This window comes from Corylus avellana, chromosome ca8 (genome assembly GCF_901000735.1).
Source record: "Corylus avellana chromosome ca8, CavTom2PMs-1.0".
NCBI classification, from domain to species: domain Eukaryota; kingdom Viridiplantae; phylum Streptophyta; class Magnoliopsida; order Fagales; family Betulaceae; genus Corylus; species Corylus avellana.
In genome coordinates, this window is record NC_081548.1 from 19394722 (window position 1) to 19408184 (window position 13463).

General features: G+C 33.2%; 1 protein-coding gene across 1 annotated transcript; it reads left to right on the plus strand.

Moving 5' to 3' along the window:
* Positions 1–9668: 9668 nt before the first annotated feature.
* LOC132190425 (MATH domain and coiled-coil domain-containing protein At3g58210-like) lies at positions 9669–11852 on the plus strand. The gene is made up of 6 exons (XM_059605415.1): positions 9669–9940; positions 10103–10230; positions 10427–10558; positions 10790–11078; positions 11159–11325; positions 11470–11852. Exons 3-6 carry the CDS (start codon positions 10513–10515, stop codon positions 11637–11639), a joined length of 672 nt encoding a protein of 223 aa, XP_059461398.1. The 5' UTR covers positions 9669–9940; positions 10103–10230; positions 10427–10512; the 3' UTR covers positions 11640–11852.
* Positions 11853–13463: the final 1611 nt, after the last annotated feature.

Consider the following 13463-nt stretch of genomic DNA (forward strand, 5'->3'; position numbering starts at 1 on the left):
AACATAAGATTAGTCTTATTTGTTTGATTGAGACTAGAGTGAAGGAAAATAAGGCTGAAAAAGTTAGGGCTTGTATTGTGCCGGATTGGGATTATGTTTTTAACTATGATAAACATTTTTTGGGAAGAATCTGGATTTGTTGGAAAAATTCTGATTATGACATATCTGTTTTGGATAAAAGTGAGCAAAGTATTAATTGTTCTATTAAATCCCTTACTAGTAATTTCTGTTGGTTTCATTCTTTTGTATATGGGGCTAACCAGGGGGTGGATAGAAAGCATCTTTGGACTAATTTGTGTTCTATGAAGGCAAAAGTAGGTACTAATCCTTGGATGATTTGTGGGGATTTTAATGTGGTTCTTTCCTTGGCTGAAAAGTGGGGATCTGATAAGCTCTCTTCTTATGAAGTTGAATTTGGTCAGTGTTTGAATGATATTGAAGTTTTGGATCTAAATTTTAGTGGGTGTTTTTATACTTAGACTAATAAAAGTGAGGAGCCTCGGTTTGTAGCAAGAAAACTGGATAGAGTTTTGGCTAATGTGAATTGGATGAGTCTTTTTGGGAATACGGCTGTGGAATTCCTTTCAGGGGGCATTTCTGATCATTCTCCTATCATTATTTCAGTAGGTACTTTTAAAAGTTTTGGCCCTAAACCTTTTAAGTTCTATAACTATTGGTTAGAGCATAAAGGGTTTTTGGATTGGGTTAAGGAGGGTTGGAGTATTCAGGTTGAGGGAGTCCCAATGTTTCAGTTGTATGTTAAGCTTAGATCTGTGAAAGCTGTGTTAAAAGAGAAAAATCTGGTTTGTTTTGGGAATTTGAAGCAAAAAGTTATTCAGGCTCGAGAGAATCTGGACTTAGCTCAAAATAATGTTCTTGCTTCTTTTGGCAGTGCTGATAGTCTACTTAAGGAGAGGGAATGTCTTCATGCTTATGTTTCTATTTCTAGAGCTGAGGAATCTTTCTTGAAGCAGAAGGCAAGGAATCAATGGTTGAATTTGGGAGATCAGAATAATAAGTTTTTTTATAAATCTCTTAAGGTTCAAAATGCAAAGAAAACTATCAACTATCTGTGGGATGAGCATGGCACAAAAGTGGATGATATTGATCAGATCAAAAGGGTGGCTGAGGACTTTTATAAGAATCTGTTAGGTACAGATCACCTACACTTCACAGATGCCAAAGCAGCTAGAGTTAGGCAGCTTATTTCTGTTGCTATTTCCTCTGAACATGCAGCTACCATGGAGAAGGAGGTTTCTGAAGTTGAAATAAGAGATACTTTGTTTCATATGAAAGCCAATAGGGCCCCTGGTCCTGATGGGTTTTCTGCAGATTTTTTTAAGTCTACTTGGTCTATTGTGGGTAAGGAGGTAGTGGCTGCTATTAAAGGTTTTTTTACTTCTGGTTTATTGCTTAAGGAGGTAAATGCTACTATTCTTTCCTTGGTTCCTAAAAAGGTTAATCCTTTGGCCATGGGAGATTTTAGACCTATTGCTTGTTGTAATGTTATATATAAATGCATTACTAAAATTTTGTCTAACAGGATGTTGCCTTTTTTGGGTGATTTGGTGAGCATGAACCAATCTGCTTTCATTCCTTCTAGGAATATTTCTGAGAATGTTCTATTGGCTCAGGAACTTGTGAGGGGTTATCATAAGGAAAAAGGAAAACCTAGGTGTACTTTGAAAATAGACTTTATGAAGGCCTATGATTCGGTGAATTGGAAATTTATGCTTCATTGTCTTCATTGTTTTGGTTTTCCTAATAGATTTTTGAGCTGGATCAGGGCGTGTATTACTTCTCCTAAATTTTCTGTTTGTATCAATGGTACTTTGGTTGGCTATTTTGAAGGTAAAAAGGGACTGAGGCAGGGTGACCCTATTTCTCCTTACTTGTTTGTTCTTGCTATGGAGGTTTTCTCTCGGATTATGGCTGCACATACTGGTGGTAATGTTGGTTTTAAATTCCATCCTAAATGTGAGAGAATGAAGCTTACTCATTTGTGTTTTGCAGATGATCTTTTGATTTTTTCAGAAGCTAGTTTGAGTTCTATTAAAGTTATCAAGGCTGCTCTTATTGAGTTTGAAAATTTGTCTGGGTTGAAAGCTAATCCTTCTAAGAGTTCTCTTTATTGTTCTGGAGTTTCAGATAGAATGAGGCATATTCTATTGGATGATTTGATGATGAAGGAAGGTCATTTCCCTGTGAGATATCTTGGGGTTCCTCTTATTTCATCCAGACTTTCTGCAGCTGACTGTGGGGCTTTACTTAGCAGAATTTCTGGTCGTATAGATTCTTGGCTCTTTAAGAATCTTTCATATGCAGGTAGGCTCCAGTTGTTATCTTCTGTTCTTTACAGTTTACAAGTATATTGGATGGGAATTTTCATTCTTCCTAAAAAGATCATTAAAGCTATTGAACAAAAGTTCAATAGGTTTTTATGGAATGGGAAAGAAGAAGGTGTAGCTAAAGCTAAGGTTTCTTGGTCTGATCTTTGTTTTCCTAAAAAGGAGGGAGGTTTGGGCTTAAAGAAGCTTGAAACTTGGAATCAAACTTCTATGCTTAGGCATATTTGCAGTATATTTGCCAGGTCTGGTTCTATTTGGGTTGCCTGGGTTAGAGAAAATCTATTAAAAAGAAGGAGTTTTTGGAGTGTAGGTATTCCTCAAAATTGTTCATGGAGTTGGAGGAAAATTTTGAAGCTGAGATCTATTGCTAAAAGGTTCTTGAAGTTTGAAGTTGGGCATGGGGATAGCATTCATATGTGGCTGGATTTGTGGCATCCTGCAGGAGTTTTGATTGAGCAATATGGCTTTAGGGTTGTTTATGATGCTCAAAGTAATATTGAAGCTAAGCTGTCTTCTGTCATTTGCAATGGAGATTGGTTTTGGAGACCTGCAAGATCAGAAGCTCTAGTTGATATTCAAGCTAAGCTTTCTGAAGTTTGTTTAGGCCAATGTGATAAGCCAGTTTGGACTGCTTCTAAAAAGGGTGTTTTTGTTAGTGCAGAGACTTGGGAAGCCCTTAGAAAGAAGAATGTAGAGGTTACTTGGTGGAAGTTAGTTTGGTTTCCTCTTGCTATTCCCAAGCAGGCTTTTATTTTGTGGCTTGCTATGAAGGATAGACTACTTACAGGTGAGAGGTTACTCAAATGGGGTTATAAGGGTGAGGTTCAGTGTTGTTTCTGCCATTCTCAATTAGAAACTCGTGATCATATTTTCTTTGAATGCAGCTTTAGTTCGAGAGTTTGGAAATATTGCATGTTTCGTTGTAAAATTGATATGCCTTCTGTGATTTGGGATGATCTTGTGCAGCTTGGTTGTAATAAGTGGGGAAAGAACTCTCTTAAGTGCTTGATTTGTCAATTGGTTCTTGGTTCTGTTGTTTATAATCTCTGGCGTACTAGAAATGAACTTAGACATGATGGTGTTCCAAAAACTGAAGAGCAACTACTGAAGCAGATTTTCTGGGAAATCAGGGCTAGAATTGCTGTAAAAAGAGGTTTTCCTAGAACTAGGGAGAACCTTTTGTTGTGTTCATTGTGGAATTTGCCTTCTGCCATCCTCTGTAATGTTGGCTTGTAGTTTTGTTTTTTGTTTTTAATATGTAAGGGTTGTAAGGGGCTGTTTTGGTGTTGAGTAGTTGCTGGTTTTGTAGGTTTTTTGTTTTCCCCTGTCTTTGTAAGGGGTTGTATTTGTGTTTCAGTGTTGCTCTATTTTGAGCTTTGATTTTAATGAAATGCTTATTCATCAAAAAAAAAAAAAAAAAAAAAAGCTGATCACGACTTTCCAAATGGTTCCTGCAAAAAACGCAATTGACATCTCCTTTGTAACCCCAAGTCAACAACCTATCACTTGTAACAAGCCTCCCTTTCATAGCACTTCCACCAAGTAATTTGCTCATTTTTCTCCCTAAGAGCCTCCCAAGTATCTGAATTAATAAAAATACATTTCCTTGAAGCAGTCCAGATAGGATTATCAACAGGCCCCAAACTGATTTTCGAGAGTCTAGCTTGGATGTCCACTAAAACATTAAATCTAGCATGCCTCTAAAACCAGTCTCCATTGTGTATAACAGAAGAAAGTTTGGCCTCCACCCTACTTTGAGCATCATAAACAGCTCTATAGCCATATTTCTCAATTAAGATTCCAGCAGGATGCTAAAGATCCAACCAAAGGTAAATATTCTCCCCATTGCCAATCTCAAACCTCAAACACTTTTTAGCAATATCCCTTAAATTGAGTATCTTTCTCCAGCACCGGGAACAATTCTGGGGGATGCCAACACTCCAAAAACTCTTTTGCTTTAGAAAATTATTTTTAATTAATCCATGCCACCCATAGAAAGCCGGATCTAGTAAAAGTACTCCATATGTGCCTAAGCATAGTCTGATTCCATACTTCAAGCCTCTTCAAACCCAAACCATCCTCATTTTTTAAAAATACTCCATATGTGCCTAAGCATAGTCTGATTCCATACTTCAAGCCTCTTCAAACCCAAACCACCCTCCTTTTTAGGGAAACAAACTTCAGGCCAAGCCACTTTAGCCTTTGCAGCCACAACATCTTTCCCATTCCACAAAAATCTATTAAAGTAGACAATGTTATGCGAAAGAATGTAGCATTCTTATTTTACTGGTGGATATCTATTTTTATTTATATATAATTTTTTTTTGAAACCATATATAATTTATTGGGAAAGTCCACATATCTCCCTCAAACTACTACCAAATTGACAATGTCTCCCCCCATACTTTCAATTATGATAATGTCCCCCACAATTTACAAAAAATTGTCAATGTTCCCCCAATGATGAAACTACCCTTAGTAAAATAAAAACAAAAATAATAAAACTTCTAGAAAAAACCAAAAACTAAAAAAAAAAATTCCAAAGGGTGGCAAATTTAAAATTTGGGAAAAATATAAAATGACCTCCCAAACTACTAGCCATTTGTAATTTAGCCCCAAAAGTTCAAAATGTAATAAAGTAGCCCCAACCTACTAACCAGTTGAAAATTTGGTCACTCTGTTAGTCAGCACCGTCAAAATGGATGGAAAAGTTAAAACGACGTCGTTTTGTTGAGGTAAAGTTACTAAAATGCCCTTTTAGGAAAAAAATTTTTTTAAAAAAAAGTCCACTAAACGTTGTCGTTTTGCTTTCAAAAATAACCCTTACGAGACTTCCGTCCAGCATTGAAGCACTCATCTTCTTCATCAGGAACACTCCAGTTCATCACTTACCAAAACGACAGTCCAGTTCTGCCCAACCTTTAGACCCATAATTGAAACCTAAAACCCAGTACAGCCGTACAGGTACTGTGTCCATGCGTGGAGAATTCTTAAATTAACTCTTTAACAAACTGAAATCACAGAAGTAGACCCCCCCAAAAAAAAAAAAAAAAAAAAAACAGAATTGATATCATAAGTTTGAAGTGCATCTATGTTAAACTCTTTTGTCAGTTTTTGGCAACTAGAAGTCGCCCATCATCCTCATTTGTGTACCCTTGTTCTGATCATGTGCATGATTGATGGTGGATGTTGCCTATAGATCTAAACGGTGTGCTCGAAAAAATTTTGCCCCATTTTGTAGCATGCACAATCTTCTGTTTGAAATAATGGAGTTGTCTGTGTATTTAGTAAGTAAAGTTTTATTTAGGAGGGAAATCAGTGCAAAAAAATCAAATAGGATTTATCAGCATGCTTTGATGTGTGTGAAATAATCTCCCTCTATTTTGACCAAAAGTCGAGAATTGTAACTTTGATAAAATATGTGTACTTCCTTGTTGCAGAAAAGTTTCGATTACATTGGTTTACTCAAATCTGTAATGAGACTATCAGTGACTGCTTTGAAAGCAGCAGATGCGAAAGATGTTGCATCTTCTGTCAACGCAATTGCGAATGAAAAGCTGAAAGCAGAGAAGGCGGGGAACTGGATGGAAAATCTTTTGCATCTTCTGTCAACGCAATTAACATCCAAACAAGTTAATTGACCCTTGCACGAGTTTAACATAGATGCACTTCAAACTTACGATATCAATTTTGTTTTTTCTTTTTGGGGGTCCACTTCTGTGGTTTCAGTTTCTTAAAGAGTTAATTTAAGAAATACTCTAGGCCTGGACACAGTACTTATACTGGGTTTTAGGTTTCAATTATGGGTCTAAAGGTTGGACGGAACTGGCCGACTATCGTTTTGGGAAGTGACGAATTGGAGCGTTCCTGATGAAGAAGACGAGTGCTTCAATGCTGGACGGAAGTCTCGTGCAAGGGTTTTTTTCGAAAGCAAAACAACAACGTTTAGTGGGCTTTTTTAAAAAAAATAAAAATTAAAAAAAAAAATTCCTAAAAGGGCATTTTAGTAACTTTACCTCAACAAAACGACGTCGTTTTAACTTTTCCATCCTTTTTGATGATGCTGACTAACTGAGTGGCCAAATTGCAACTGGTTGGGAGTTTGGAGGGCTACTTTATTATATTTTGAACATTGAAGGACTAAATTACAAATGTTTGGTAGTTTGGAGGGCCATTTTATATTTTTCCCTTAAAATTTTTTTAAAAAATCCATTCTATAAGAAAAAAAATTAAAAATTTCGATTTTTTTTTTAAAAAAAATTAAAATTAAAATTTATGTTTAAAAAAAAATTAACAATTTTCGTTTTTTAAGATTTTTTTTTTTAAATGTCTCTTTTAAATAAAAATTTTCGTTTTCTAAAACAATTTTTTTTTAAATAAATGTTTCTTTTAAATAAAAATTTCCGTTTTAAAAAAAAAATCGTTTTTAAAAAAATATATTCGTTTAAAAAAATAAATAAAAATTTTCGTTTAAAAAATATTTTTTTTAAAAAAAAAATATTTCTTTTTAAATTAAAATTTTGGTCTTTTTTAAATTAAATAATTAATTTTTTTGAATTTATAGGGGTATTTTTTGTCATATTAGAAATACATAGAGACATTTTTATCTTTTTGCTAGCCTTATGGGGGACATTGACAATTTTTTGATAGTTTGAGAGAACATTGTCACAATTGAAAATTTATAACAAATATTGTCAATTGGGTGGTAATTTGAGGAGAGTATATGGATTTTACCCTAAATTATTTTTGTTGTATATAATTGGGTTTAGTAAATATATTAGTCGAGCCAGAGCATTCCCAATAGGTAAAATAACTGTACGTAGTTAGCTATTTTTACTTAGGCTTTTGTTTGGTTTGGCTTTATGGATAGCTAGGTTTAATCGGGTAAATAGAGGAGAGAAATATTTAAAACAAGTGAATTTGAAATATTTTAACTTGGACAAAGTTCTCCTCCAAACTGGATTGGAAGAATTTTCTCCAACCTAATTTATAAAAGTGACATGTGTCTATTTTTTTAATAACATGTGAGATGCACATGAGTTTTTAATAAAAAAATTTCCAACTTTATCCTTGCTATTAAAAAAACATGTGCATCTTACATGTTCAAGGGACATATGTTACTTTTATAGATTAGGTTGAAGGAAAGTGAATTTGAAATATTTTAACTTGGACAGAAATTTCCTTCAAACCTGTTTGGAGGAAATATCCTTCAACCCATATAAAAATGGTGCCAAGTGTGTTAAGTATTTAACATGCACATTAAATATTAAAGGTTATTAATAGCAGTTTATTAACTAAGGTTAACCCCACGCCCCTTTTTTTTTTTTTTTTTTTTTTTTTTTTTTTATCTTTTGGTTAAACGTTAGACTAACATTTTGTTTTTTTCACCAAGGTTAGAACTAATGTTAAAAAGTGAAGAACTAACGTCAGATTAGATAAAAAACCAAAAATAAAAAAATAAAAAAAAGTTTAGAACTAACGTTTAAAAGAAGAAGAGCTAACGTTGGCTTAGAAGAAAAAAAAAAATCACATCTAAACATCCATTAAAAATAAAAATGATGAAAAAACAAGAAAAATCAAAGTGTAAAAAAATAAATAAATACAACAACGTTCGATAACTCTCTATTAAAGTGATAAATGCATAGTTAAAAAAAAAATACAAAAACGTTAGATAACTCACTGTTAATGGGATAAATGAATAGTTTAAATAAAAAATACAACGACATTAAATAACTCACTGTTAATGAGATAAATGAATAGTTTAAATAAAAAATTCAAAATGTTAGATTACTCTCTGTTAATGGGATAACTGAATAAAGATTAAAATTAATCAAATTATTATCCAAAACACGAAGACACAATTGTTAAATATCAAGAAGAGTACCTTAATATGATAATAGTTTCCACGTTGCCAAAAAATTCCGATCACATATGTCTTTTTCTCCTAAAGCAATAGTCTTTCAGCCGCATATGCAGAGAACCTGAGAAATATGGAGAAAAATGTATGCTTCTGATATGACTCATCAACTTCACCTTATTTAGGTTTACTAAAATTTTATAACCTTGTTTAGATGCGATTTTTTTTTTTTCTTCTAAGCCAATGTTAACTCTTCTTCTTTTTAACGTTAGTTCTAACCTTGGTGAAAAAACAAAACATTAGTCTAACGTTTAACCGAAAGAAGAAGAAAAAAAAAAAAAAAAAAGTTAACCTTAGTTAGTAAACTGCTATTAATGACCTTCAATATTTAATGTGCATGCTAAATGCTTAGACACTTGGCACTATTTTATATGAGCTGAATGATATTCCTCCAAACTGATTTGGAGGAAATTTATGTCCTTTTAATTTAGCCGCATTTATTGAATATTTTTATATTTATTTGGCCGCCTATTTATGGATACTTAGGTTATTGTAATCCAATAAAAAATATATATTTTTTCTTCAAATAGGAGAGCTCTTGGCCGAACTCCCCTAGCTAGCTTCAAATTAAGAGATAAGATACTTTCTACACAAATGCATGATGATAGAGTTATTTTTTTTAGGGAAATGTTAGGTGTTTTTCTAGTGTTCTTTTGGTGTTCTCCTAACCGTGATGTGGCTTTTAAAATCACCAATAGATTAAAAGTCAATAATGATACTCTCAAATTCAATGGTAATTTTAAAAGTCACATCACAATTGTAAGGACACGAGGAGAACACTAGAAGAACACATAACTAACATTGTCCATTAGTTTATATGAGTTAATTAGGATTAATAAAATAAAAAAATAAAAAATAAAAAATAAAAATCTCAACACGAATTATGGCAGAGAACGAGAGATCTTGTTTGGGCACCCTTAGCTCTCATATATTTGTGTTTGAGATTTTATTATTATTTTTTTCTACTCTATATGAAAAAAAAAAAAAAAAAAAAAAAGGGTTGGGGGGAACAAGCTAGGGGATAGCGTTTAGTTGTGGGTAGTGGCGGTTAGTAAACGCTTGCTAATCGCTATTACATGTACAGCCTTAAGTGTTAGCGTGTAAGAAGTAGTGCCAGTGTTGTGAAATGAACACAAATTTTGTTTGAAATTTGTAGTGGGTGAATTTTCTGCAGGCTTTATAAAGCAAATGGGCTAACCAATTTTCTAACAGCCCATTCCGCTTAGCCCAATTATAATCAACTAACAAACTAACCAAAACTTACCATTTTCTAACTTTCTATTTACAAAAGTTACGCAGCTTCTCTTATAATGGATGCCAGATGCATTCCACTACTTTTCCAAGCCATTCTTTGTCTCACACGTGGCCTTGAACTGCGTGCTTGGTTTTCAACTCACACTTAACGCTTCACCTCTCAAATCGTCTATTCATCTTCTCCCTTTCTTCTAAAATCTACCCGGTCAACTCAGGAAAAAAGAAAGGAAAGAAAAGTGAGTATTAGAGACTGAGAGACAGGTTTTGAGAAAGAGGGGAAGGAAATGGTGAGAGAAAAGTGAGAAAAAGAGGGGGGGGAAAAAAAAAAAGGAAGAGTAGAGAACGAAAGAGATAAGCTGAGATTACTCACGTTTTTCTCTTTTCCTTGGTGACTGTCCGACTGTTGGCTTAGGAACTTAGGGTAAGTTTTTTTATTTTTTATTTATTTTTTTGTTTAGCGTATTGCCGTGCTGGATCGATGAGAGTAGAAATTGAATTTTTTCTTTTTTTTACACCGGGGGTGCCCTCAAAATTTTAACTTAAAAATACTTAAAAAGAATTTTTTTAAATTTTTTTTTACCAGGGCCGGGCGCCCCTGTATATATATCCGCCGCTGATATATAGTACCATCTGCAGGAGGATCAAGAGTTCAAAAGAAAGACATGGAAGATAAAACTTGCCATCCTCACTCTGATGACATTGATGAAACTGGTAATTCTCTCTCTGATTTAGTATCAATTGTCAAAAAGTATCAAAAGTAATTTAGTAATTAGTATTAGATTTGGAAATTTTAGAATTACGCTACTGCAAAACCCTCTGGACCCTCTGATTGATTATATAACTATCACAATAATAGTTAGCCTTATATCTTTTGAACATAATGTTTTTTTCCTTATTTTTATCTCAGAAATCATACGATCAACTAGTGATCACCAGCTCATGATCATTATACATTTCAAATCAAGAATTTCTCTTTACTGTTAGCGATGAAGGATGAAAAATGTCACTCTGGCCAGTTTGAAGTTGGCGGTTATCAATGGTGCATCTTCAGAACTCCCCTTCTCCTTTCAGCTGTTGCTTTCTTCTTTCTTCTTCTTCTTTCTTCTTCATTTGATCTATAAGACCACATGCAAGTCCGACAAATTTAATACTAAATTTGAAATATATATATAGAATTAAACAAGAGATGGGAAAAAATAGCATTTCTCATATATTTATATCAGGATTTGATATGTGACTTTACAATTTCTTGTGAACCTCAACAACTCAGAAGCAAATGGGAGAGTAGTAAGACGCTTTCATAAATTGAAGACTGAATGGGGATTCGCCCAGTTGCTTTCTCATGAGACTCTCAATGATCCATCAAATGGTTATCTTGTTGAAGACACTTGTGCCTTTGGGGTAGAAGTTTCTGTTATTAAAGGTATTTGTAAAGGAGAGTGTTTGTCGATGATAAACCAACCTCAACGTGATTATTTCACTTGGAAGATTGACAACTTTGCTGACTTGAAAGATAAAATTTATTACTCTGAGGAATTCACCATCGAAGGGCGAAGATGGTATGCATGATTGGCGTTTCGTTAGCTCTTCTTATTTGTATTAGTTGACAACCGTTAACTTTATACTATTTTGGAGATAGGAAGTTGAGGCTTGAGCCGGAGGGGGAAGGAACAGGAGCGGACACATTCTTGTCTCTCTACCTCATGTTAGATGATTCAGAAAGTCTTCCTCCCAACAGAAAATTGTACGCAAAATACAAGCTGCGAATAAGGGACCAAATCAATAGCAATCATCTTGAAAAACCAGGTATGTTCTCTTTGACTTTCACAAAAATATGCTCTAAAACCTTCATTTCTTTTCGACGTGGACATAAGACAATTCTCTCCTAAAAATTTACATGAAAAACCAATCTAAGAAAATTTAATAATGTGACCAACTCTTACCTTACAGTTGAGTATTGGTTCTCTGACCCCTTTCCCAACAACGGTAGTGGGTATGGCAAATTTTTGTCCAAGAGAGATCTCCATGACGCATCAAAGGGCTACTTGGTGGGTGATTTTTTGTTCATTGAATGCAAACTTGATGTTATATCCGTGTTTAAGGATTTCTCCTCTAATTAATATTACGTTGGAGGTCCCCAAGAGGTAATTTAATCGGCTATGACCATGCCTAAATGCTCAATTTGTTAATGGTTATGCTTTATGTTGGAGGAGCATAATTAGGCTCAATTTGTTAATGGTTTTTAGAGGTTGTATTATGTTATTTGTTTGAAAAAGTGTTTTGATGTGACATGAAAATTAAAGTAATTTTAAGTGTTATGGGTGTTTTGTGTAGTTGGTTAATATTTTTGTTTTAAAAATAAAATTAAAAAAAGTATATGGAGACTACAATTGTTGTGAGTGCACTTGCGAATGCTGAATCTTACATTGAAAAAGTATAAATAAAAAGTGTACTTAATATATTTAAATAGATTCAAGTCCATTAGTTTAGGCTTTTGGACTAGAGTGATGTTTAAATATGTATATTTATCAATGTAACATTGGTTAAATTTCCTAACCATTTATCTCCCAAAGAAAAGTGGCATCAAAGCCCTGCTTAACATTCTAGGATAGATGTTTGGAAGCATATGGTTTAGAGTTGCCTTTTCCATAACTCTTGATGCGGTCACGTTAATGATTTCATCAGTTGTTTTGAAGGTTGGGATTTTTAAAACTCAAATATTTTTTTTTGGCTAAAACTCTAAATGATGTAGGACGATTTTTACATATATTTTCGGTAAAAATGAAAATAAGAAAAATATCAAAAATAATATTGGAGTAACGTCGCTTGATTAGAATTTTGCTCGTTTTCAAACAATGGAAGTACATGCAAAAAGAAGATTGTCATGATTTCTGTTGATATATTGTTAGTTAATTTTATATTATGATTTTATTTTATTTTAGTAGGACTTTATTTTTTTTCCTTAATATGGTTAGATTTGCTTTAATTATTTTCCTTTCATTATTAGGATTAGGTTTACTATTGGTATTATGATTAGGTTTACTAATACTACTAGGATTATGTTTAATTTCTCTACAAGTATTTATCTTCTATAAATAGGCTAACTTGTTATGTAAAACTCAATCAATTGAATTATCATCAAATCAGAGAATTTTTTCTCAAATACTTCGTCTCTTCTCTTTGTAGAATCAAAGACACTGTTATTTGGTTAGTTACCTTAGTCTTCCGTTACGTCACTAAATTACATGTACTAAAATGCATTTATCCATGGACACAAATTTCGGTTTGGAGGAAATTTTCTCAAACTTATTTCAATAAGTGACAAGTGTCATTTACTACAAAAAACCAATTTTTTGTTGACATAAGTTTTCTGACATGTCAGGTGGTCTGACACTTCAGAAAATCCTCCTGACGGGGTATTTTTTTGACATGTTTCAGGCGTTAAATTATGGATGTTAGAAACGAAAAATTTTTGACGTGTTAGATTTAACACTTAAGAATTTTCTGACGTCGCTTTTTGTCACGTCAATAATTTAAAATTATTAAAAAATATATATATTTTTTTCAATTAAAAAATTTATTAATTTATATTATTTCAATTAAAATAATATATATATAAGTCTGGTACGTTTCTCCCCTGCTCTTTGCCTGATCGATCTCTTCTTTCCTCCATTTTCACTCTCTCTGCCTCTTCTCTCTTCTTTCCTCCATTTTCACACACTCTCTCTCTTCTTTCCTCCACTTTCAAAAACCCAAATCTAAAAAATCTTCAAAAAATCAAAAAATAAACCTTATGCTTGTTCGATCTTCTTCTCTTCAAATCAAAAATCAAAAATCTCTCAAATCAAATCAAAATAAACCAAATCAAAATAAACCAAATCAGAGCTTCTTCAAATCAAAAATCTCTCTTCTTCGATCTTCTTCTTCTTTTTTTGTTTTTTTTT